The sequence below is a fragment of the Gopherus flavomarginatus genome, chromosome 1 (assembly GCF_025201925.1).
Source record: "Gopherus flavomarginatus isolate rGopFla2 chromosome 1, rGopFla2.mat.asm, whole genome shotgun sequence".
Lineage (NCBI taxonomy): Eukaryota > Metazoa > Chordata > Testudines > Testudinidae > Gopherus > Gopherus flavomarginatus.
In genome coordinates, this window is record NC_066617.1 from 87,972,072 (window position 1) to 87,996,203 (window position 24,132).

General features: G+C 38.7%; 1 protein-coding gene across 5 annotated transcripts in view; it reads right to left on the reverse strand.

Moving 5' to 3' along the window:
• Positions 1 to 3,364: 3,364 nt before the first annotated feature.
• The window catches only part of NR2C1 (nuclear receptor subfamily 2 group C member 1), a 91,273-nt gene continuing 70,505 nt past the window's right edge, over positions 3,365 to 24,132 (reverse strand). For 4 of the 5 annotated variants that reach the window (XM_050935440.1, XM_050935445.1, XM_050935430.1 and 1 more), the window contains 5 exons: positions 21,158 to 21,279; positions 16,044 to 16,183; positions 12,113 to 12,250; positions 5,437 to 5,542; positions 3,365 to 5,035 (listed from right to left, as the gene is read on the reverse strand). In XM_050935440.1, coding sequence (XP_050791397.1) covers positions 4,861 to 5,035; positions 5,437 to 5,542; positions 12,113 to 12,250; positions 16,044 to 16,183; positions 21,158 to 21,279 — 681 coding nt within the window. In that variant the 3' untranslated portion in view covers positions 3,365 to 4,860. The remainder of the gene's footprint in view (positions 5,036 to 5,436; positions 5,543 to 12,112; positions 12,251 to 16,043; positions 16,184 to 21,157; positions 21,280 to 24,132) is intronic. The other variant, XM_050935449.1, reaches the window with a different exon arrangement.

Genomic DNA, 24,132 nt, shown 5'->3' on the forward strand with positions numbered 1-24,132 from the left:
CTAATATGGGGGAAGAGGCAAAGCAGTGGCCCCTCTCTGCAATGCCCAGGGACTTTGGGGGACGGCATAAGCCCCCCCATCTTCAGCTGCAGGAAAGAGAGGCAACAGGTCATAAACCCGCACTACCCTTGCTCAGCTGGGGCCACTTCATACCTGCATCTCCCAAGCCGGATGCAGGAGGCGCTGACTGGAGGGAGCCCAGCTGGTGCGGGAGGGAGGTGGAAAGGATCCAGCAAGGAGAAAGGGAGAGCAGAAAATGACAGGGGCAGAAGGGAAGGAAGAGGAGTGAGCGAGGGAAGAGACAGAGCAAGAGGTAGGGCCTTGGGAGAAGAGGAAAGGCAGCGGGTCTGGTTTTCAGGCATTAGAAATCTGGCAATCCTAAAACAATCTGTTCCACCCTGCATTTACCTGTGGTGCTCACAGTATCTTTATCAAAACTGAAGAAGAGCTCTGTCTGGCTTGAAAGCTTCTCTCTCTCTCTCTCCAATAGAATTAAGTCCAATAAAAGGTATTACCTCAACCACATTATCTTGCTAATTAATCGTATAATCAAATAATTTCTAATTATGGAAGCTGGTATGAAGATAGGCTTTCGGGCCTGGCAGTTTGGCTCTCTCAATAATCCAAAACTCCAACTATCTGAAGGTTTCAGAATATTTAACAAGGAGAATCCCTATATCCAATTCATGTGTTCTGCTATAAATGAAATGAACTATATTATCTCCCACTCCATCCCCACACTCGTAGTTAATTTAGGAAGTTAATTTGAGCAACCTTTACTAACAACCCAATCACTAAAAATCAGAGCAATTGCTAGTTAAGCCAGTATCAACAGCCACAGCATCTTCAACTTCAACGTTACCCAAACATTACAATACTCAAGCATAACAACAAATTCCAGAGATGTACAACAGACTCCTTTTCAATTCCACCACAGAATCATGCCACAATGCACACATCCAATATCTAACAATTACATTGAAATGCAAAACCGTAACTGTCTTCAGACAATGATATATTTCTTATGGGCATGCATGTAGTGAAAAAGTCTGTGATGTGTTATTTGTAAATTAACAAATATGAAGTTGAAGCTAGGGCTTTGCATTTGAGTGCTTGGGGATAGGGGAAACAGGGCTGTATGAGGAAGATCAGAGGGGGGACGAGAGTTGTCCAGAGGCATTCATGGCTTGGTGTGGGCTGTGTGTGTATTGTATTAGAGAAACAGGAGTGAGCCCATGGAGAAAGCAGGGTGCATGTGATGGGGAGGATGTAGAAAATATTTTGGGAAGTGTTAGGGGGAGTATGAATAAACTGGGGAGGTACAGAGGGAGAGTGGATGTGTATGACACAGACCATTTCATGGAAGAAACTGTGGAGTTTCTGCTGAGGGAGGAAATAAGCCAGGGGAGACAAAGCTGGAGAGAAGCTGCACTCCAACAAGCTTCCTATGATTCACCAGAGGCTCACTCTTTTCCCTAAAGCTCCTTGCCAGACTCATTTCTTCCCTTCTTAGGTCAGCACAAAGCTGTGTGAGGGAAAATGGATTAGGAAGCAGAGATGAAAGATAAGGTATAGAGATAGGCAGGGATAGGGAACAGGACCTGGCAACAGGGGTTGAGATCAGGTGGGCACTGGGGCCAGAGTGAGCCACAGCTTTAGTTTTGTTTTTGGGGTAAGATCCCTTGTTCCCTCCTCTTGCAATTAGGCAACCCACTCAAATGCCAACATCCACCACTGTTCCCAACAAATGAGGAATAAACACGTTAACTGGATGTTTCTGCAAAGATGATGGGCAGCGAAACAGGTAGCTTTGACACTTATATTGTCATAACTATATTTCAGACTTAACGCTCCTCAGAATGAATTGCCATTTATTTCCTTGGGCTATTGTTTCAGGTTACCAGCACACATGGGTGGACACATTAGTTTACATTCAGAAGACTGTCTTTTGGTTGCAATGTAATAGATGTTTAATTTTTTTAATATTTAAGCTACCAGTGAGAAGCTAAATTCTGTAACAAGAGATGGATCGAGAGGCCAATTCCACAATGGTAAAAATGGGACCTTGAGCATTTTAACGATTTCTCCAAGAACTATTGTGTCCTTGAACACTTAAAACTGAGATAAAACCAAGACCAAAATTAGAATTGCTGCTATAATTTGTAATACAGTCTTAAATCAAAACAAACTTCCAATCCAGCAATGTCCTACTTCTTATCCAAAATCGATTCACCAGTCTTTCAGTTCTGATGGCACTGAATAAACATCCTGAAATATAAATTATAATTTGTGACATGAACCATTACCAGAACTCATAATGGCACGTTTCTATAATTATCAATGTATAGTGCTTTAAAAGCTAAGGATACTGCTTAAAGTTTTACAATAAATTATCAGATGTATTATGTATGCAAACTCATAAGCTAACAGCTAAGTGATAGAGAAACTAAGTGTTAATGGCAAAGTTAGATATACCAAATTACTAGCATTGTCCCAATGTCTTCTTATTGACAATATTACATTGCACAACAATAGTGTACCCAGACACCCTATAAGAAATTGAATACACTGTCACAGTCTATTTATCAATTCATATAAAATACTACAAATTGATAGGTAATTGCAATTGTTATTCTATAATAAAAAGTTACAATTTATTTTAAAAAATACAGCCAAAATAGAATTTACATTTTTAGTCAGGTTTCAAGACATTTACAGTAGCTTTTATACAACAGCAAGACAATCACTGCAACATTCTGATGCTTATATTAAAACTGAACTACCAGTAAGATGTAGATGTGGGATGGAATAAGCAAACAAATGACTTTCAGTGACATTGAAGACAGAAGACACAGAACAAATGTACTAAGAGGACAGGATTGGTTTGTAATGCAGTTGACATTACAATGAAGTTCTTTTGAAACTATTCAAAATGTAACTATAAGCAGTACCAGGAAATATACCAGTAAGAAACATAATCTAGCACACTGTACAATAAATATTTTTAAGAAAAAATTATTTTGAATTTAGAACAGTGCTCCCATCTTTAATTGAAATGTACAAAACTATTCACTTTTCCATTCAAACGGTTTATACTAAAAATCAATTTTTTTCCTTAAATCAAAAGTTATAAATCTGTTGCAAACAATTTTATCCTTCAACTGGCAAAGAGGCCATTCTTTACTGTCTGGTAAAGACCATAGGTTGACAAGTCTTGACTAGATGCAAACTAGCTAGATTGCATGAAGACTGAACGCTGAAAATAAATAAAGCATGTGTTGTGGGGGACATCCCCAAAAAACTTGTCAAGCTAGAGAATTTTTTAAAAATACCTTTAACGCCCATGATGTAGTAATTTTCAGAGTTTAATTTTCAGTAATACGTCAACTGATGTTACTGGACTGTAACAAAATGGGAAAGAAATTGGCCAGCCTTCTATCCAACATCAACATAGCTCAGACAAATTTAACTGAAGACAGCAGAAGCTATTCAACAGCATGAAACTGAAAACAATCAGAATGGCAATGATGTGAGAATCTGTGGACACTGTTGACCAGAAAAATGTGTCTGTTTAGACAAAAAAGTTATGGGCTTGAGCTGAAACTCATTAAAGCTGGTACATTTATCTGAGCAGCAGTAAACTTCAAAGCAAGCTTCACTCCTTAAATAAGCCCATAAGACACCAAAGTGCAATAATAACTGCAACAGTTAAAATAAATGCTGGTAAATGAACAAAATGAATATAAAAATAAAAATCCCTTTATTCATTTATCTGTTTTATTGTTTAAGATTACCCCTACTAAGAAAACTTAGCTCCTGATCAGAAGCATGAAATTATATTACAAGAAATGAAAAGATTTATTCAAACCTTTGGGGAGAGAGAGAATGTGGTGGAGAGAACAGAAGAACCTGCATTATAGGGCCTCAGGTCATGATAAATAGAAGAATGATGGGCCACCAGGCACAGAACAAAGTGTACTCTAGGTTCAATCAGTACTAGAAACTTATTTAGTTAGAAAAATACAACAGAAATCTGATATAGTAATAAACTATTTTGGAAAATAGTTTATTCTTAGTCAGTTTCCCACTGTACAATACAAATAGCTAGTATCTGCCAATACACAACACTAGAACATATTAAACTCTTGACATTCAGAATAGCATCAATCTTATTGCCAATAATGGAGGTGGACTATGATCCGCTGCATCGAGGTATCAAGAGAATATTTTTTAAAAAATCTGCGTGCTTTCTATAATTTCTCTGCCCTTTTCATGGTACCAATTACTTCATAAAACAAGAACTTCAGCTCTTTTCAAAGTAGCTGAAAGAAAAATGAAGTTGATTACAAAGGTCTCACTTCAATTGAAATATTTTTACCTTTTTAGGATTTCTGACCATCATGTTCCATTGTATCAGTGAGAATGAATTATAGCAAAACACTGAAAACACAACTCAGAGAAGAAGGTTAATTTATTTTTTTCTAAAATTAAGTAGTGACACCTTAATTCAGTCAACACTCTTCTTCACCAGGCTGGATTTTCCTATTTGTTTTGGACTTCATAAACAAAATTCCAGGTTCATCTATCTACAAAAATACAGTGGATAATTTTTGATTTTCATTAAATGCCAGATAATTTACAAGTCCTTGAAAACCAGAAGAAAAAAGGAAGTCATCCTGTATCCCTCAAGACACTCTGCAGCATTTCCCAAATGTACTGGAAAGGAGGAATTTTAGCCTTCTTTAAATTTTTAAAAGTTGCTGAGGAAGGCTTCTTGCCATCTCTTGGAGACAGTATGCCATAACTAGCATGGTGATGTACATTTACGTCACCACAGCATAGAATCCTTGTTTTCCATCTTTATACAGAATGACCAATAATTTGAGAGTTGTAGTCTGCTGTCTCCATTCTTAGGATATATGGGATGATGCTGTCAATCTGAACATTTCCAATCAGTCCTGCAAAGAACAACTCTTCTGTGATGGTAGCACTCATCAGTCTGAGGGCAGGCAATCGGAGAAGAAGCCTAGATAGCCTGAAAAACAGGTTTGGCAAAAGAGAATTACAGTTTAATAGGCAAAACGAGGCTTCCTTTTGATGTTATCCTGTTATCAATAAGAAAAAAATTATAAAGGATTACACTTTTGGTCATGGTTCAATAAAAGCTCAACTCTTAGGAGGTCTAGTATTAAGCTTTTGTATGTATGGAAGACAGATCAAGTTTTAAATTAATCCAGTATTTAATTTATAACCAGTCACATCGTTGACATTAGCTCAAACAGATATTAACAGGCATTTCAATATATGTAGCTTGCAACACTTTTCACTTGATTGATTCTCACATTTCTTAAAATGAAATATTTCTCAAATCAAAATAACTGAAGCTCAGAAGAAATGAAAGAAAAATCAAGCATGTGATGTATATAATTTACATACCTGTAAGTATCATCTGGATATGCTTTTGTTACATAATCTTGGAACTCCATGTAAGCCTTTTCTTGAAACTTTTCAATCTGTATCACATTTTCTAGACCTGGGTGATCTGACACACAATTTATATTGTTATACCTGTTCCGATGCACAAAACAAAAACAACAAAGCCCATCTGGGGCAACCATCCAATTAATTACTTTGCTACTGTAGCAACTTCTGGGTGTTTTCTGACAGTTTTGATGCTGGGCACCTCCCCTTATTTGGATTCTTTTCTTAGACGACAGAGACCTATTTCATTTAAGTTGCCCAGATGAATACATTAAACTGCTCTAGTAGTCCAAGCAAATGCCGTTCTTGCCATGTGTAAAACTATGTCCATAATCTCATTCACATTTGATCTTGGCTCCAGTTACTGTGTTGCAACAGAACATAGTAGCATTATTTTGATACGTTGACAGTTCATTGGACAGTTGTGTGCTTAAACATTACAGGGAGCCTGGCCGCCATCCCAGACTCCATTTTCTTTACTTTATTTCTTCTCTGGAACTGCTGGAGCTAATTGCCCTCCAATCCCTCTCCCCCTCCTGCACACCAATTTCTCCCAGCCCATTGTCTGCTTCCCGCACTGGTTCAGCTCTGCACACCTGAAGGGTGGCCAGTTCCCCCCGAACGTGAGTCAGTGCTGATGCCTTGTCCTGTGAGCTTGGCATGCTGTGCGCTGTCTGCGTCCCTTGTCCTGTGCCTGCGATTCATCTGCAGCTACCTCCTGCCTACGAGGTCAGTGCAGCGGCAGCTGCATGCCCTGCTCCTGTCAGTCACTGTTGCCTCACTCTCCTGTGCGTGCTCTGGAGTGAAGTGACAGCAGCCAACACGAGTAGGGCACACAGCCATCACTGCACCAATCCCACAGGCAGGAAGAGGTGATTGGAGATGACCTGAGCCAACCCAGAGAGCATCAAGTTGTTTTTATACGCAGTCTGAACCTGACACTTGTAATCAGGTGCCATCAGGTTTGGATTGGGTTGGAAGGTGCTACAACTCCCCCAAACCCAATATTTCATAGCTCAATGGTATAAACATCCTGTCCTGTGAATGATCCCTCAATTTCTTAACTCCATAAGCCATCTATAAAGCATGGTTCCAAAGTAAACAGCAGAAGGGAAGGTCAAGTGTGACTGCGCAGAGGAAACATGTTTCGAGAACATGAGTTACCGCTGGAAGTAACTCCTTCTTTCTCCTTCATGACATTACTTTCAGAGCCCAACTACAGGAGGTTAGCTAGTAATGATATCCCTAAAAAGGCAGGCTGAGGCACTTTGCTAGTTCATCAATGACTAAAGCACTGCCCTGCTGATATTAACAAGTATTCTTGATACCATGTGGAAAGAAAAGCCATTTGCGAACATATGAATTGAACTCCATGTAGCAGCCATACAGATTTCAGATAGGGACATAAGGTAATACATTCCCACTGAAGCTTCCATCCCACTAGGTCAGTTAGCCTTGAGACACTGAAGGCACAAACATCAGCTAGTTCATAACTTGACTGGATGAACATTCCTTTCCAGTTAAAAAAGACTTCCAGGGATACTTCTGACAACACAAGTGTCAGAAGAAAGTAACTGGAAACACACAGGAAACTAGGTCAAGCCTTTGACATCTGAGCAAACTTTTAAAACTTGTTGCGCTTTACAGTGTAAAACTTTCCAGTGAAAAGTTTTCTACACTCCCACTGCCTTGATCTCTTTAGACAAGGACAAAACATCCTGTCCTAAAACCTAGCAGTCATGCTGTCAAGTAAAGGCTGTTGAGGCATGTTTGCATCACCTTGTTGCTGTGTTGAAGCAAGATATATCAACACTGGGAGAGTAAATGAATAATTTTTGGATAGAGAAGCAAGCGTACCACAAGGCATGAACTACCCCTCTGTAAGGCTAGGCTCTTATGAGCCAGCTGTGCCCATAGGAAGACTTTTGATGAGTCAGATGAGTTGCAGATACCATCAAGCACTTGGTGAATACCATGGGGGCAATTGCTGAACCTCTCACGAAACTGAGGTACTTCTTGTGATTCTTATCTGAATGTAAAAGCAAGCATATTAAATATCAAGGACACAAATCAGCCTTGAAGTTCTAGAGCAAGGATTATGCTCCCTTGAAAAAACAGATAATTTTACTTTCCTTTGGTATCTTTCAGTCACTTTCCTTCTGTACCCCTGTTCAATATAAGGAGCTCAAAATAGGGTAGGCCTTTACTTTTGGAACTTCTTTCTGGTACCTTTCTTCCAGGGCGGTTTTCATTTCCAATATGTCCTTTTCTCCCACTAGTTTTTCATGAGAGGAATTAAAAAAAAAAAAAAAAAAAAAAAAAAGGAAATGGAAGGTAGACCAAGTTTGCCACGCTATGAACTCCAAGGAGTACCCCTTCCAATGATCTTTAGGACTCAGCTACATGAAGAAATGGTCTGTCATGCCTGTAAATACTGAAACAAAGAATCCCAAAAGACTAGAGTAGAAAAGGCTCTCTGGCACATCCCCAAACTTGCTGCTAACATGCAGCGCCACGAGTAGATGAAATTACTGAGGCAGAAAAGAACACCATTTCTCTCTTCTGAAAACAAAAGGGCTTCCCAGATTGTCTCTGTGTTTGTTGGTACCACCATTCCTGAGCCTGAAATACCTCTTCAACATGACAGCCATAGCCAAAGACCTGGCTGTAGTGTCCATGATAACAAATGAAGCTGCCAGAGAATTTTTGGACAACTAGCCTTTCTGGTATAAGACCAGAAATTCCTTGGTTTGGGGAACATACTGGGTTCAAGTAACAGCTCTGGACTAGAACAAAACATCTTATCTGGCCATAACTCTAGCAATTTGGTCTCTCTGTGCCCATGTTTTGATGACACTGTCCCAGCTCTAGATTTGTCATTTACAGCAGAATTCACAACTGGCCCAGAGTAAAATATTGGAAAAATAACTGATACCCACACTGGTAACCTGGTAAAAGGAATCTGGCTTCCTTGAGACAGAAGCAGCAGAGGAAGAGTGATTCCAGACCTCTTTAACCAGCTCATTTTATACTCTTTGTACTCCAGGATTTCAAAAAATGTGTGTGGCTTGTTAGACAAAACTGCCAGTGGAATACCAATATCACAGCAATTCTACCCACCAAATCCTGAAACGCTTTGGTATAACTCACAGAAGAGGAATTCCTAGGACTGCCTCGCCAGCTCCTGCTCCTCAGAGAGAATGCATTTGATTTCAAATCAGGAAAAACTACCACTCTTGAAGATTTAAAATAGAGGAATCCCAGGGATCTCTGAAGAGGCCGTCACCTTCTTTGTAGGAGAAGGCTTTCTTGGGGGGGAGGGTCGGGGAGAGGGGGAAGATGTTGGTCTTCCATCATATCATCACAGAGGCCACTTAAGGAGGAAGGGAACCACAGGATCAAAAGCCCCAAGGTACTCAGTACATGTATGGATGACAACTGGGTAAAATTTTAATTTTGGAATTGTCCAGGCAGACAACTAAGGTTCTAAAAGTTTTCCTGTACCTAAACCAAGTTCCCTTTGAGGTGGAGCTGCAGCAGATTGGGAAAGTACCTGGTTTTCTCAGTTTTAGGAAATCTATAGCACCAATCTTGGAAAAGGCAGGAACCATGGATCCAACAATGGCCCTTCCATATGACAACCTGAAGCAGATACATTGTGGGATCCTTGCCAGAGCATCTCTTTCTCTCACAGTACAGCTTTTTAGAATGACCAGTGCCAGAAGATGTGCCTTCTTTGGCTCCATCTGAAGAATTCAGGTCTTTAGCTGGGGAAATGTGCTTCATTAGCCTGGGATTTTATGGTAGACATTAGCACTAAGGAAGGCTTATTGTCTATTGTCTAAGGAAGGTTTATCAGACTCTTGCATTACCAAAGCTTCTTGTAGCAGCAGATTCTAGAGCACAGTCTTATGGTACTTTGAGACCTTTTCATGCCTATCTGAAGTACAGAACTTTGTGAGATAAGAGGCATCTCCTTTAAACCCCATTCTTTGAAGAGGGAGGATATTTATACATGCTGTCTGTGGAATGCTGGACTTGAGGAAATTGAGTGCATCCCATAACTGCCATCTGCTGTCTGAAAAGCTTCCATGATTAGGCATGTGACTCCTACACTGGGGCTCTGTATAGGTAACGTCATGAAGAATGTAGAGGTACAGTATGATGATCGGTGTGGAAGAGAGGTAGTGGGGGGCCTTCCTGTTTATTTCTTCCTGTTCCTGTTTGTTTCCTGGTTCCTGAACTCAGTGTTCCAGTTCTTGTTTGTGTGTGTATGTAGTGTTGGGTGTAATAGGCTGAAGACAGTGGAAAAACCTTAACATGAAAATAGGATGTTTTCCACTCTGAATGATGAATGCTTAAGTATCATGAATTCCTGGTGTTTAAATAATATAAAATGAGGTACTGTATGACAGATATAACCACTGTATTTTTACTGTTGCCTTTATTGTCTATATTCATAGATACGGCATAGTAAAGGCTACACAGCAGCTGCTGTCTATTCCTCAAGACTCACAATCTATTGAAATAAAACAAAGCCTTCATTATCACAGAAATCGTATGCAAATAGAGGATACAAATTATAATGCTATTTGCATAGATGCTAAAATAATGATACTACTGACAGAGCGGTATCCAAGGGGATTTAGTGACTTTTTAAAATTCACCTCTGTTGGATATCAGCTTCAGGAAAGGTAGAGCAAAGAGAAGACATACTTGTTATTGTTGCTTTTAGAACATTTATGAGAAAAATGAGCAGACTGCAGACTTGCTCAGCAAATATCAGAGTAAAAAACTGCTCTAAATACAGAAAAATACCTGGCAGATCATGTTTCCATATAGCAATTTTTGTTATTTTCTTTTTTATGATAAAACTTTGGATCTGTAAACGATGGATGAAAATCCTGGAGTCAGGAGATAATATCTTGGTGTAAATCAAATTACACACAAAAGACTACATTAAAAGAATGTCAAAGTAGAAAAGTCAAGCACTCAAAAGTTAGGAAAAGCCAGAATTAAGGTTAATTTGCCCCCCTTCTGTGTATGTAGTATGATACAGTGTTTAATTACCTGATCAAACATTACTTCCACAGGACCTCTGCCTCAAACAGTGAATATGATAGACCGTGCTACTGAATATTTTATTTCATCCTCATTTTTCAATGTGTGCCACTTCCTTTTCCACCCCTCCTTACTTACTGAACACTATTCAAACCCTGGCTCTGAATAGAGAATTATTTATTTCTTCATGAGGTTTTCTGTGTTGCTGATCATTATATTATCTGAGTATTTCACAAACATTAATGTAATTTAATTTCACAGCCTCCCTGCGAGATGAGGGAGTGGTGTTACCCCCTATTTTACACCTGGGGTACTAAGGAACAGAATGATTAAGGTCAGAAGTATCCACTAATTTTGAACGTCCATTTGACGTAACTAGAATCTGATTGTTCAAAGCATTATACAGCAGTTTATACATTCAAAGAACACCTTCCATTGTCTTATGTGGCAGCTGAGAGTGATCAATACTTCCACAAATCAGGCCTCTTGGTCTCATTTTGGGCCTCCAGAAAATATGAAACGTACAATTAGTGACAAATTGTGAAAAGCTTGGTGTAAGTGACCTGTCTACCACCACACTGGAACTCCAACAGAGGCAGGGATAGAATCCCATTCTCTAGGACAGCATTCAACATCCTTAACCATGAAACTATCCTTTCTCTTCCTGCTATCCCCTGCCTCATTCACTACATCAATTCCAACTTCCACAACAAATGAGGCAGGAGTCCTACAGACAACAGTATCCTTTACTACACAACACTGAATCATCCCCAGAGCAGGTCCACCCTGTGCACTGAATGCGGCAGGTGTCCTATGGAAAAAATGGTATGTGATCATATAATTAGACTGTATCATAATACATATGCACAAGGCAGCTAAATCAAGGTTGCACAGGCAACCATGATACTCACATTTTCTAACTTTTGAATGCTTGACTTTGCAACCTTAACATTCTTTTAATACACACCCCTCTCTCCTCACCCTCGCTCCCAAGCTCCTCATCTGATCTCTATGTCCCTCAATCCTGTCTCAGTCTCCCTCCCTCAAAGGCTTTTTGTCCCAATCTCCTAGTCCCGCCTGCCCCTCACCTACTTATCTGATGTCACCCCTGAACTGTGCTCCTAAGTCTTTCTTCCTTCCAGTCTCTCCCCTCTCCAACTGATTCTCAAGAAGCAGAATTAGAGAACATGATGGTAAAAACTATTGGTCAATCTGCCTTATCATTTCTAGTGTTGCTAGCAATTGCTGAGCTGCGCTGGTGCTACCGCAACTTTGGGAGAAATGTCTAAAATTCTCAGTGAAGATGGAACCTTTGGTAGACTGGGAGAAGGAGGACTTTTAGATTTTAAATTAGCACCTAATTAAAATTAAAACAGGTTCACACATTTGTTGCAGCTACAGAACTAAAATGTCAGAAATTTATGAACTTGCATACAAAATCACTCTCTCCCACACTTTAACTGAAAGCTTGGATTTTGGAAAATACAATAACTTTTAAATACACTGTAAATACTCATATTTCAATTGTCACAGAAAAGAAGAAAATTTTAAGTTAAAAATAATTACATACCAGGACTGAAGAGGACGATTGCTTTCAGATAAGCATATTCATACCCATCTAGGCAAAGCTTAACCATACTGTTACAGAACTCTTGCAGTTTGAAGATGTGCTCCATCACTAGTTTTCCTCTATCTGTGGACAGCTTATCTAGATTAGTACAAAAAATTGCAGAATGGATTTTCTGGATAAATTTAATCCTGATTTCTAAATGATTCATACAGCTGGTAATATGAATCCATATTCTTCTTCTGAAGGAAAAAACTACAGGCCAATGAATATTATATTTATTTATTTAAACACACTTCATGATTAGTCTGATAATCCTACTAAAGAGTCCAATGATCAGAGGTGGACTGGCACCTGAAATATTAATCACCAGAATGGGGAAGAAGATTACATACTAGTAAATGGAATTCCCTAAATGTATTACGCCCTTGCAGATGCACTCCATAAGAGTCAGGTTCCATCCTCACTCATCACAGAAGTGTTAGCAGCACCAAATCTATTAAAGAGCACTTCTTCCATTTTAGGATCCAAATGTTCTAGAATCAAAGCCTGTAAAAGGATCCACCTCATGCCTGTCTTAGCTGTATTCCTTTTATCCTGTATCATTTTAAATATATGACTTCACTGGGGAAGGTTTTTTGGATAGTAGCACGATTACTTTCCCCTTTTTAAAAGTGAGATGAGTCAATTTTCAGGAATCCAAACCAAGTGGCTAGTTGAAGACATACAAAACATTCAAGATCTAGATAGAAAATCTTGCCCCATTTAGGGGTATTAGAGCTAACACTACTAGGAGGAATATAAGGAATTCTCTGGAGAGGTCTATAAGTTTAATACCACAAGAGCCTGGCCCATGCTAGAACAATTAAAGTAACTTGAGCCCCAAGCTAACTATTATGACTTTAAAACTATTAAAGCAAATCTATTTCTTTTTAGACATATAGAAAAATCATAGAATGGTGATGAAGGACGAAGTATCAAAGACTGAGATGCTATGTGTATCTCACAAGCAATTACAGCCCTGTTCATTTTTTTTTTTTTTGGGTAGAGTTGAACAACAAGGTACCATAGAACAAGACATTTCAATATAAGGGGCTTATACCTGATACCTCTAAGGGTACGTCTACACTATAAACCCACCATGTAATTACTGCGGTGGTGCAGGTCCACGCTACCTTCCTTGGGTCAGTGGTGCACATCCTCACCAGGAGTGCTCCCACTGACCTATGAGGGGCAGTGTGGGGAGCCGAGAGCCTGGTCTCTCAGCTTTGCTGGCGGCTCCCTGCCATGAGCCTGACTGAGCTACAGGCTCCCAGAGGGAAGCCCCCTCCTTGCTCCCTCCTCCTAAAGTCACCTGGAGCGTCTTGTCCCTCCCTGCCCCACTCCCCACCAGGAGCAGGGGAAAGCTGCCCAGGACTTCTGGCCATCAGGGAGTGGAGTCCAGCCCTCTCCTCACCTGGAGCTGGGCAACCTTGTCAATTTCACGGCTCACCTGGGCTTCTCACCCCAGCTCCTAGCTAGGAGTAGGGTCCAGCCACCCAGCTCTCCAGTGCAGCAGGTGCTTTTTTATCAATTTCACAGCTTCTGCCCTGAAACTGACAAGAAAGCCGATGTAAGGGATGCAGCGTCTACACAGATACTGCATGGCCCAAACTACACCGACATCAGCCGTACACCTCTCGTAAAGGTGGAATTGTTATGCTGGTGTAGTAGAGCACTTAATTCAGTGGGAGGAAGGCTGCAGTGTAGACATTGACATAATTAGGCCAACATAAGCTGCCTTATGTTGACCTAACTGTGTAGTGCAGACCAGACCTGAGGGATATAAGATTTTTGCAGGTAAAGCAAAGATCTCTTTTGAAGAATTTTTTTGGGGGGGACATTTTGCAAAAAATGGTGCCTTAATTTGGTTTTCTGAGTAAATACCCTGATTTTCAAAATTCCTGAGTATCTAGCAGCTTTCCCTGAAATCTATGAAGGCCACTGGATGCACAGCAATTTTTAGAGTCAGGTCTCTCATTTAGGACCCTAACAGTAGGCACTAATTTTTGAAAATTCTAGCCTTAAGAATTTCCCTTTTTTCTGCTGTAATCTTCCATGGAGCAAGATGAAGAGGATGTGCTTTGCTTCATTCCAAAGACCTCCACTCATAAAATAATTCAGTCAACTCAGGTTTCATTTTCTTTACCTTATTCTTTTGTTGTTCTTACTGCAACTCACCTAAAGGCCTAAGGTCACCTCCAACCTCCCAGAACAAGAAAAGAAAGACTGAAATTGGTGGCTTCTTAGGAACTGCTATTCTTCTCATAGAGTCGAAAGTAGCTCCTATAAGTGTTAGGACCTGACTGTCTCATCACAGATCTTTCCATACCGACAGAGACCCAGTCAAGCAGCTCTTCAGTGGTTAAGGAGAATAATTTATCAGCCTCCTCTTTATACCAACCTTTTATATACTAGAAAACTTATGTCCCTCACTCAGTCTTCTTTTCTCCAGGCTAAATAAACACATTTTTAAAAAAAATCTTTCTTCATAGGTTATGTTTTCTACACCTTTAATAACTTTTGGTGCTCCCCTCCAGATTTTCTCCATTGCCTTTATATTGTCAGGCTGTAGTGTTACCACCCGGAATGAAGGAAGGCAGTCAACACTTATCTTTGAGCTTTTATCTTTGGCCTTCTGTATTCTCTATCACAGAATCAGTTTGCATCTAGTTCACATTCAGAAGTCTTTCCTCCCCTCTCACTAGCATAAGGACTGTTGTTTTTTTTTTGGAGGGTATGTGTGTTAAAACAAATTCTCAGGTACAATTATGTGGCAGTTATGAATAGAGCCCTGACTAGCATAGCTCCATGGATCATGAGTTATGTCATGATACCTACAATGGGAATCTACAGACCCAATTCATGAAGGACAAAAAAAATATTGTAACCTTTCCCTTCTCCATAATACATTTCAGTCAAATTCAAGTACATTTTAAAGTTAGGACTGAAAAGAAGCAACTAAAACAAAAATACTTAAGTCTCCAGGAACATGGAGAATCAAATTAATACGCTAAAAGTTTCTTATACTATAAACTGCTTCTAGTTTTAGGAACATATTTTACATGATTTTCCATAATGGGACTTGTACAGTATAGATCTTAAGGACAGAAGGGACCATTGTGATTGTCTAGTCTGACCTTCTGAATAATACAAAAATAATAGGATATCCATGTATTAATAATTCCTCCTTTAAATTAACAGTGGCCGTGCCTGAATTAGAGTATGTATATCTGTTAGAAAAACATCCAAGCTTGATTTAAAAATTTCCAGTGATGGAGAATCAACCATAACCCTTTGTAAGCTGTTCCAATGATTAATTGCCCTCACTGCTAAAAACTTCAACTTATTACTCTTTCACTTCTCAAATCATATAAGCTACACACTGCCCACTAAGTTTGTGAAATCTTAATTCTACTAAAACTCAGAATTTAGTCTTGCTTTATACTATACAAAACAGCAAAACTTCCAACACAATTTTATAGAGACTGATGACTGAATGCAGGACACAAGTCAATTTTGACTGCACATATTTTCCTTGAGGTTGTTGAGCATATACTATTGAACTTTGCATTTTTAATTAGATTATTTGTATAAAAATTTTCTGTGAGGGAGAGAGAAAATGGAAAGGAAGGGGACACATTAAAATACAGTTTTTATTATTACTAAATGTGACTGACTTCTGTAGGTTTGCTAAAATTTTCCCCATTTTTCATGGACTTTACATTATTATTTCAATAGTGGCCATTCAACTGTGTACACAATAAATTCCCATTAACAATTCACAGACAACTAGTAAACTTCTGCACAGTATAAAAATTATGCACTGACCTTTAACTCATGCTGTTAATTAACTCCCCATCCACACCCTGAAAAATGGCAGGATGCATCTTACCTTGCTGTAAGCTACCATGCAGGTGATTAACAAATGCAGTTAATATAGTTGCCACATTCATCACTTGCGAACACTGTGCAAGACCCAGTGTAAAAAGTTCGTTCCAGCAGGCTTTTACTAATGATATGCTGTTATCTTGCCTATTTAAAGGAACAAAAAAATTTGGTTAATGAAATTGTTTACTTGCAATTAAAGAGTGCTTCACATCTGCAGAGCACAGCACAAATAGTAACAATTAATCTAGTTTAGCCATTACTACCACTTCCAACAAATCAAGATGCAGATCAAAAATATTTTTATTTGCATGTTAGAATTAAAATTCCCCAGTTTATGTTAAAAGTGGCATTTGTATAGAAGTTGGTTTATTTTTAAAGAACTAAAAATTAATAGTCTGCATTACAGAACGGGCCACCCAAATATTCTGAGAGAATTTGCTTCAATACAGAAATAAAACACCCTCCAATTGCACACCAACTGTGTAAGTCTCAACTACCTCCCCACAGAAGAACCCATAAGCGGAATCATCAAACAACTACAATCCATACTCAGTGGGGACCCCCATTGTGAAATAAATCTTTTCTGAACCCCTCTTATAGCCTTCAAACAACCTGCCAACTCTCCAAGCTCAGCAGCAGCAGCAGCAAAGACAGGAGAGGACAAACCAACTCAAAGTAGCACCAGACCCTGCCAGAACAGATACAAAACCTGCAGACATGTCTCCCCTGCAACAATGATCAATGCCCACCCCCACATACCCTTCTAAATCCATGGGTCCTACACATGCCTAACCCAACATGTGGTGTACCTCATCCAGTGCACTAAATGCCCCAGTTATACCTATGTGAGTGAAACCAAACAATCACTAAACTCTTGAATGAATTCACACAGGAAAACGATAAAAGAAAAAACATTGTATCACCTGTGGGTGAATACTTTTCACCAAGTGATCACACTATACCTGACTTATCAGTCCTCCTCCTCAAAGGAAACCCGCACAACACTTTCAAGACAAGCCTGGGAGCTTAAATTCATAACTTTGCAAGACACTAAAAATCATCTACTGAATAGACACACTGGATTTATGGCTTATTGCAACAATCTATAAACCACTAACAACTGCCCCTGATGTCTCCTCTCCTTCTCCCCCCTCCCCCCACGAGTGGAAGAGTGTTAATGGTCCACTTCACCTTGAAATTAACTACTTATGCTAACCAATCTGTTCCACCTTATATTTAGCTATGACACTCTGAGTACATTTCCCAGACGTGAAGAAAAGCTCGGTGCAAGTCCAATGAAAGATATTACCTCACCCGCCTTGTCTCCCTAGCACAAGCAAGCTGATAGACATCATTAGTTAAATTTTCAATGCATGTCCTATCACATTAATTTGCTCAGGGTTTACATTAATTTTCAAACAATATTTACATGCAGTGGCAGAAGTGAAAATGTGTTGAGGACGCTGAATGGCAGGCTAAAGGCCTTTTTTAAAAAACCTGAAAGCTGGCATGTTGTTGAATTATGTTTTTAAATAAATTTAGTTGTTTCAATAGCTGTTTCAATATTTGATTTAGTAACAAAGGGGAAATAGAGACATCATGCAAGTTAATCACAAAGAATTTATCCAAGGCATTTTAGATGTGGGCAGAAACTAATATGACTTATATATGGGCAAAGGTTAATTTGCATTTTCTCCATTTTTTCCCATACTTGCTCTAGTATTTTTAACCATTTGATTTTTTTTTTTTTAAGAGCATGTTCTGAAATTACTCTGTCTCATAAAATGACACCTGACAGGAAAGTTACAGAGTGCACACAAGCTGTTTCTCTTTGTCTTGGAATTAAATGCATTTCCTCATGTCATGCAGAACTACATGAACTATATCAGAGCTAAGAAATTTAAGAAAGCTAATGGATTTTGCTGGACAAACTGCAAGCTCTTAAGAAAATATAAAGGGTATGATAAAAACTGTTTTTAGTGGCAAGAGACAATTTATTTCTGGTAACTGCCACGTCCTACAATAACCCCCGTCCATCCCTCTCAATGTTTGATAAACGTTACTAATACTTCTCACTATCTTCCAGAATAGGTCAATAATGGTACAGTGACTACCAATAATTGATTTGCAAAAAAAAGGAGAACAATATCTGATGGCCAAGGCACACAGGTAGCTGTGTATCAGTCTCTTTCTACCTTTCTTTGGTGATTCACATCACCATTGCATCCCAGTTGCAAATGCAGGCTGAGCCCAATCTCACTACTCGCAACTCATGTACCAGAGGAAATCATGAGATGTTAAAAGGTAACCAATTCAAGAAATGACAGTATGCATAGACAAGTTCAGTCCTCTGCCAACAACCAAACATAGGTTTTCATTTTCTAGTGCACTGCAATGATCTTCTACTAGGGCTGTCAAGCAATTAAAAAAAAATCGTGATTAATCGTACTGTTAAACAATAATAGAATATCATTTATTTAAATATTTTTTGATGTTTTTCTACATTTTCAAATATATTGATTTCAATTACAACACAGAATACAAAGTGTACAGTGCTCACTTTACATTTATTTTTTATTACAAGTATTTGCACTGTAAAAAAACAAAATAAATAGTATTTTTCAATTCACCTTTCAAGTACTGTAGTGCAATCTCTTTATCATGAAAGTTGAACTTACAAAGGTAGAATTATGTAAAAAAACCTGCAAAAATAAATGTAAAATTTTAGACCCAAGTCCACTCAGTCCTACTTCTTGTTCAGCCAATTGCTCAGACAAACAAATTTGTTTACATTTTCAAGGAGATAATGCTGCCCGCTTCTTGTTTACAGTGTCACCTGAAAGTGAGAACAGGTGTTCTCATGGCACTGTTGTAGCCGGTGTTGCAAAATGTTACATGCCAGATGTGCTAAAGATTCGTATGTCCCTTCATACTTCAGCTACCATTCTACGGGACATGCGTCCATGCTGATGACGGGTTCTCCTCGATAACAATCCAAAGCAGTTCAGATCAATACATATTCATTTTCATTATCTGAGTCAGATGCCACCAGCACAAGGTGATTTTCTTTTTTTGTGGTTTGGGCTCTATAGTTTCTGCATCAGAGAATTGCTCTTTTAAGATTTCTGAAAGCATGCTCTACACCTCATCTCTCTCAGATTTTGAAGGTACTTCAGATTCTTAAACCTTGGGTTGAGTGCTGTAGCTATCTTTAGAAATCTCACATTGGTATCTTTGCGTTTCGTGAAATCTGCACCAAAAGTGTTCTTAAAATGAACACCATGTGCTGGGTCATCATCCAAGACTGCTATAACATGAAACAGATGGCAAAATTCAGGTAAAACAGAGCAGGGGATATACAATTTTCCCCCAAGGAGTTCAATCACAAATTTAATTAGCACATTTTTTTTAATGAGCATCATCAGCACGTAAGCATGTCCTCTGGAATGGTGGCCAAAGCATGAAGAGGCATACATATGAATGTTTAGCCTATATGTAAATACCTTGCAATGCCAGCTACAAAAGTTCCATGCAAATGCCTGTTCTCACTTTCTGGTGACACTGTAAATAAGAAGAGTGTAGCATTATCTCCTGTAAATGTAAACAAACTTGTTTGTCTTAGCGATTGGCTGAACAAGAAGTAGGACTGAGTGGACCTGTATGCTCTAAGTTTACATTGTTTTGGTTTTGAGTGCAGTTATGCAACAACAACAAAAAAATCTACATTTATATGTTGCACTTTCACGACAAAGAGATTGATCTACAGTACTTGTATGAGGTGAATTGAAAAATACTACTCCTTTTATCATTTTTACAGTGCAAATATTTGCAATAAAAATAATATACACTTTGATTTCAATTACAACAGAATACAGTACATATGAAAATGTAGAAAAACATCCAAAATATTCAATAAATTTCAATTGGTATTCTATTAACAGTGCAATTAAAACTAAGATTAATTGTGGTTAATTTTTTTGAGTTAATCGCATGAGTTAACTGCGATTAATCAACAGGCCTACTTTACACTTAATGTTTCTAATGAAGGGTACTCAACAATTCTACAAATTAATTTAATCGTTTAGAAATATTGTCAGGGATATTTTTGAAAAAGCAATATAAATGTGATTTTTCAAAAGTACAAATTGACAATAATCCAAACCTAATTCAAGACTGTAAGAATGACCATACTGGGTCAGATCAGTGGTCCATCTAGCCCAGTATCTTATCCTCTGACAAGGTGATCAGTATCAGATGCTTCAGAGTTAATGAACAGAACAGGGCAATTTATCCAGTGATTCATCTCTTGTCGTCCAGTCCCAGCTTCTAGCAGTCAGAGGTTTATGGACACCCAGAGCATAAGGTTGCATCCCTGACTATCTTTGCTAATAGCCATTGATGGACCTATCATCCATGAATGTAGCTACTTCTTTTTTAAACCCTGGTCTTCACAACATCCCCGGCAATGAATTCCACAGGTTTACTGTGCTTTATAATGGTGAAGTACTTCCTTTTGTTTGTTTTAAACCTATTGCCTATTAATTTCATTCAGTGATCCCAGGTTCTTCTGTTATGTGAAGGAGTAAATAACATTTCCTTATTCACATTCTCCACAATATTCATGATTTTATAGACCTCTATCATAACCCCCCTCGCATTGTTTCTTTTCTAACATAAGTCTTTTTCATTTCTCCTTATATGAAAACTGTTCCATACTACTAATCAGTTTTGTTGCCCTTCTCTGTACTTGTTCCAATTATAGTATATCTTTTTTGAGATGGGGAGACTGGAACTGCACGTAGTATTCTAGGTATGTGTGTACCACAGATTTATATGGTGGCATGATAGCTTCAATCTTATTATCTATCCCCTTCCTAATTGTTCCTAGTGTTGTTAGCTTTTTGGACTGCTGCTGCACATTGGGTAGATGTTTTCAGAGATCTATCCACGATGACTCCAAGATCTCTTTCTTGCATGGTAACAGCTAATTTAGACCCCATCTTTTTGTATGTATAGTTGGGATTATGTTTTTCAATGTTCCCTTGATATCAGAGTATATTCCAGGACAAATGGTCTATTCAGTCCATTGATTATATCAAAGAATGTTTGAACACTCACCCTAGAGCTTGAAAGGAAGGAATGGAGCGTGCCCAGTGCATGGACAAAAAGAGTAGTCTGGAGGCTGATTCACAGATGTAATGAACATTCAGGTATTCAGGCATCGGAGAAGGCATGGTGAGCTGATGCAAAAAGGAATTGTAAAATTAGTGATCTTACTTCTTGTTTAAAATTTTAATTAGAAAAAACTAGTCTCTGACACAATGCCTTGCAAGGAAAAAGGGAAAGTAGGGTATTTTTAAAATAATATGAATGAGATCCAGCCTTGAAATAAATTGCATGACTGCCTTTGTTCAATATTAGCCACAATTGTTAAACTTGCATAGAATTACAGAGCACTGAAGAAACAGGGAAAATTTATTTGAATTCCACATTTTATAAAGATGATCATATATTTGAAAAATTTAGGTATGAACACCCCAAGTAAATTACACTGCACTCTTTTGAGACATTTTTGAGAAGACTGATACTTTAGAAGAAACACTGTCAGCAGGATTATTTTGATGCAATTGCTTACACTTATAGCTATACATATTAAAAAAAATACAAATTGGGAGGTATCATACCTTTCCATAGCTTGCCCCAGAGAAGTAGAATAAATGGCCTGAAAAATTAGTGGGATTGCCAAAATTATTAGTTTTATGGGGGGAAATATTTACAAAAATTCTTTGGTTTGTAGTTTTAAAAATGACTATTTTACAAATAAATATACTTTTTTAGTATGTTAACATGCTACACCTGATATTCAGCATATATATACTGCCTGATATCCTAGCACTGCTCATGTAAACAAGATGCTCACATTACTCATAGACTCATAGACTTTAGGGTCAGAAGGGACCAACATGATCATCTAGTCTGACCTCATGTACAAAGCAGGCCACAGAATCCTACCCATCCACTTCTATAATAAACTCCTAACCTATGTCCGAGTTATTGAAGTCTTCAAATTGTGGTTTGAAGACCTCAAGCTGCAGAGAATCCACCAGCAAGTGACCCATGCCCCACGCTGCAGAGGAAGGCGAAAAACCTCCAGGGCCTCTGCCAATCTGCCCCAGAGGAAAATTCCTTCCCGACCCCAAATATGGCGATCAGCTAAACCCTGAGCATGTGGGCAAGACTCACCAGCCAGCACTCAGGAGAGAATTCTCTGCACTAACTCAGATCCCATCCCATCCAACATCCCATCAGAGACCACTGGGCATACTTATCTGCTGATTATCAAAGATCAATTGCCAAAATTAAGCTATCCCATCATACCATCCCTTCCATAAACTTATCAAGCTTAGTCTTAAAGCCAGATATGTCTTTTGCCCCCACTACTCCCCTTGGAAGGCTGTTCCAGAACTTCACTCCTCCAATGGTTAGAAACTTTCGTCTAATTTCAAGTCTAAACTTCCTAGTGTCCAGTTTATACCCATTTGTTCTTGTGTCTACATTGGTACTAAGCTTAAATAATTCCTCTCCCTCCCTAATATTAATCCCTCTGATATATTTATAAAGAGCAAGCATATCCCCCCTCAGCCTTCTTTTGGATAGGCTAAACAAGCCAAGCTCTTTGAGTCTCCTTTCATAATGCAGGTTTTCCATTCCTCGGATCGTCCTAGTAGCCCGTCTCTGAACCTGTTCCAGTTTGAATTCATCCTTCTTAAACATGGAAGACCAGAACTGCACACAGTATTCCAGATGAGGTCTCACCAGTGCCTTATATAACGGTACTCACACCTCCTTATCTTTGCTGGAAATACCTCGCCTGATGCATTCTAAAACTGCATTAGCTTTTTTAACGGCCATATCACATTGGCGGCTCATAGTCATCCTGTGATCAACCAATACTCCAAGGTCCTTCTCCTCCTCTGTTGCTTCCAACTGATGTGACCCCAATGTATATCTAAAATTCTTATTATTAATCCCTAAGTGCATGACCTTGCATAAATGGCCACGCCTCCCAAGTGACTCTCACACATAGTTCCATCGAAGTCAATAGGTTTATTGCATGAGTAAGGGCAGCAGGATTTGACCCAAAATGGATATTTAATTATAATGCAGTAGTTCTATTTCTAGAGATTAATAATTGGCTATTATATATATATATATATATATAAATAAAATTAATAGAATTAAAATAGTTTTCACTAAGATAACTATTTTAAAACACAGAAACCGTGTTCTAGGTTTAGCATTAGATTTGTATTTACAAGCGTGACCAAAGAGTGCGCTGGTGGAAGAGGACAAAGTCCAATGCAATGCTCTGTATTGAAATGTTCACATATGCAGTCTTTTTATTTGCTCAAGTGGTAGCTATGAACTGAAGAGGAAAAAGATGGAGCAAACTCCATAGGTTCATAAAGTGGAAATAAAAATATGAAGTATTTGGCTCCTCTCCCAAAAAAACATTGTGGAAAATGGCAAGAGAACTACAATCATAGAATCACAGATTATTAGGGTTGGAAGGGACCTCAGGAGGTCATCTAGTCCAACCCCCTGCTCAAAGCAGGACCAGTCCCCAAATTGCCCTCTCAAGGATTGAACTCACAACCCTGAGTTTAGCAGGCCATGCTCAAACCACTGAGCTTGGTTAAAGTCAATTAATATCCTAAAGCAGTGAGATAGGTAAGCAAAGGAGAAGTCCTGTCACAAATGAGGTCCAGAGGCTCAGTTCTAAATCCTGCTTGCTTGGCTCATATGTCAAGAGTTCATATGTATGGCACACTGTAATACTTACAAATCTCTGTTTTTTTGTAACTACATAGTGCTGTAGATCCCCTAGCATGGATTACAAACTGATTTTGAGGGAAATAAGCTACAGGGAAGATTGCAGCAAATGGTGCTATTTATATAATAAACTGTGCTGCAAAAACACACAGAAGGGATGTTAATTTTCCTGAACAAGAAGTAGTTAACCATTGAACAAAAGCAGTGCATTCCTCAGAACATGAATGACAGTGTTTCAGTACACATGGTTTATTCCTTAA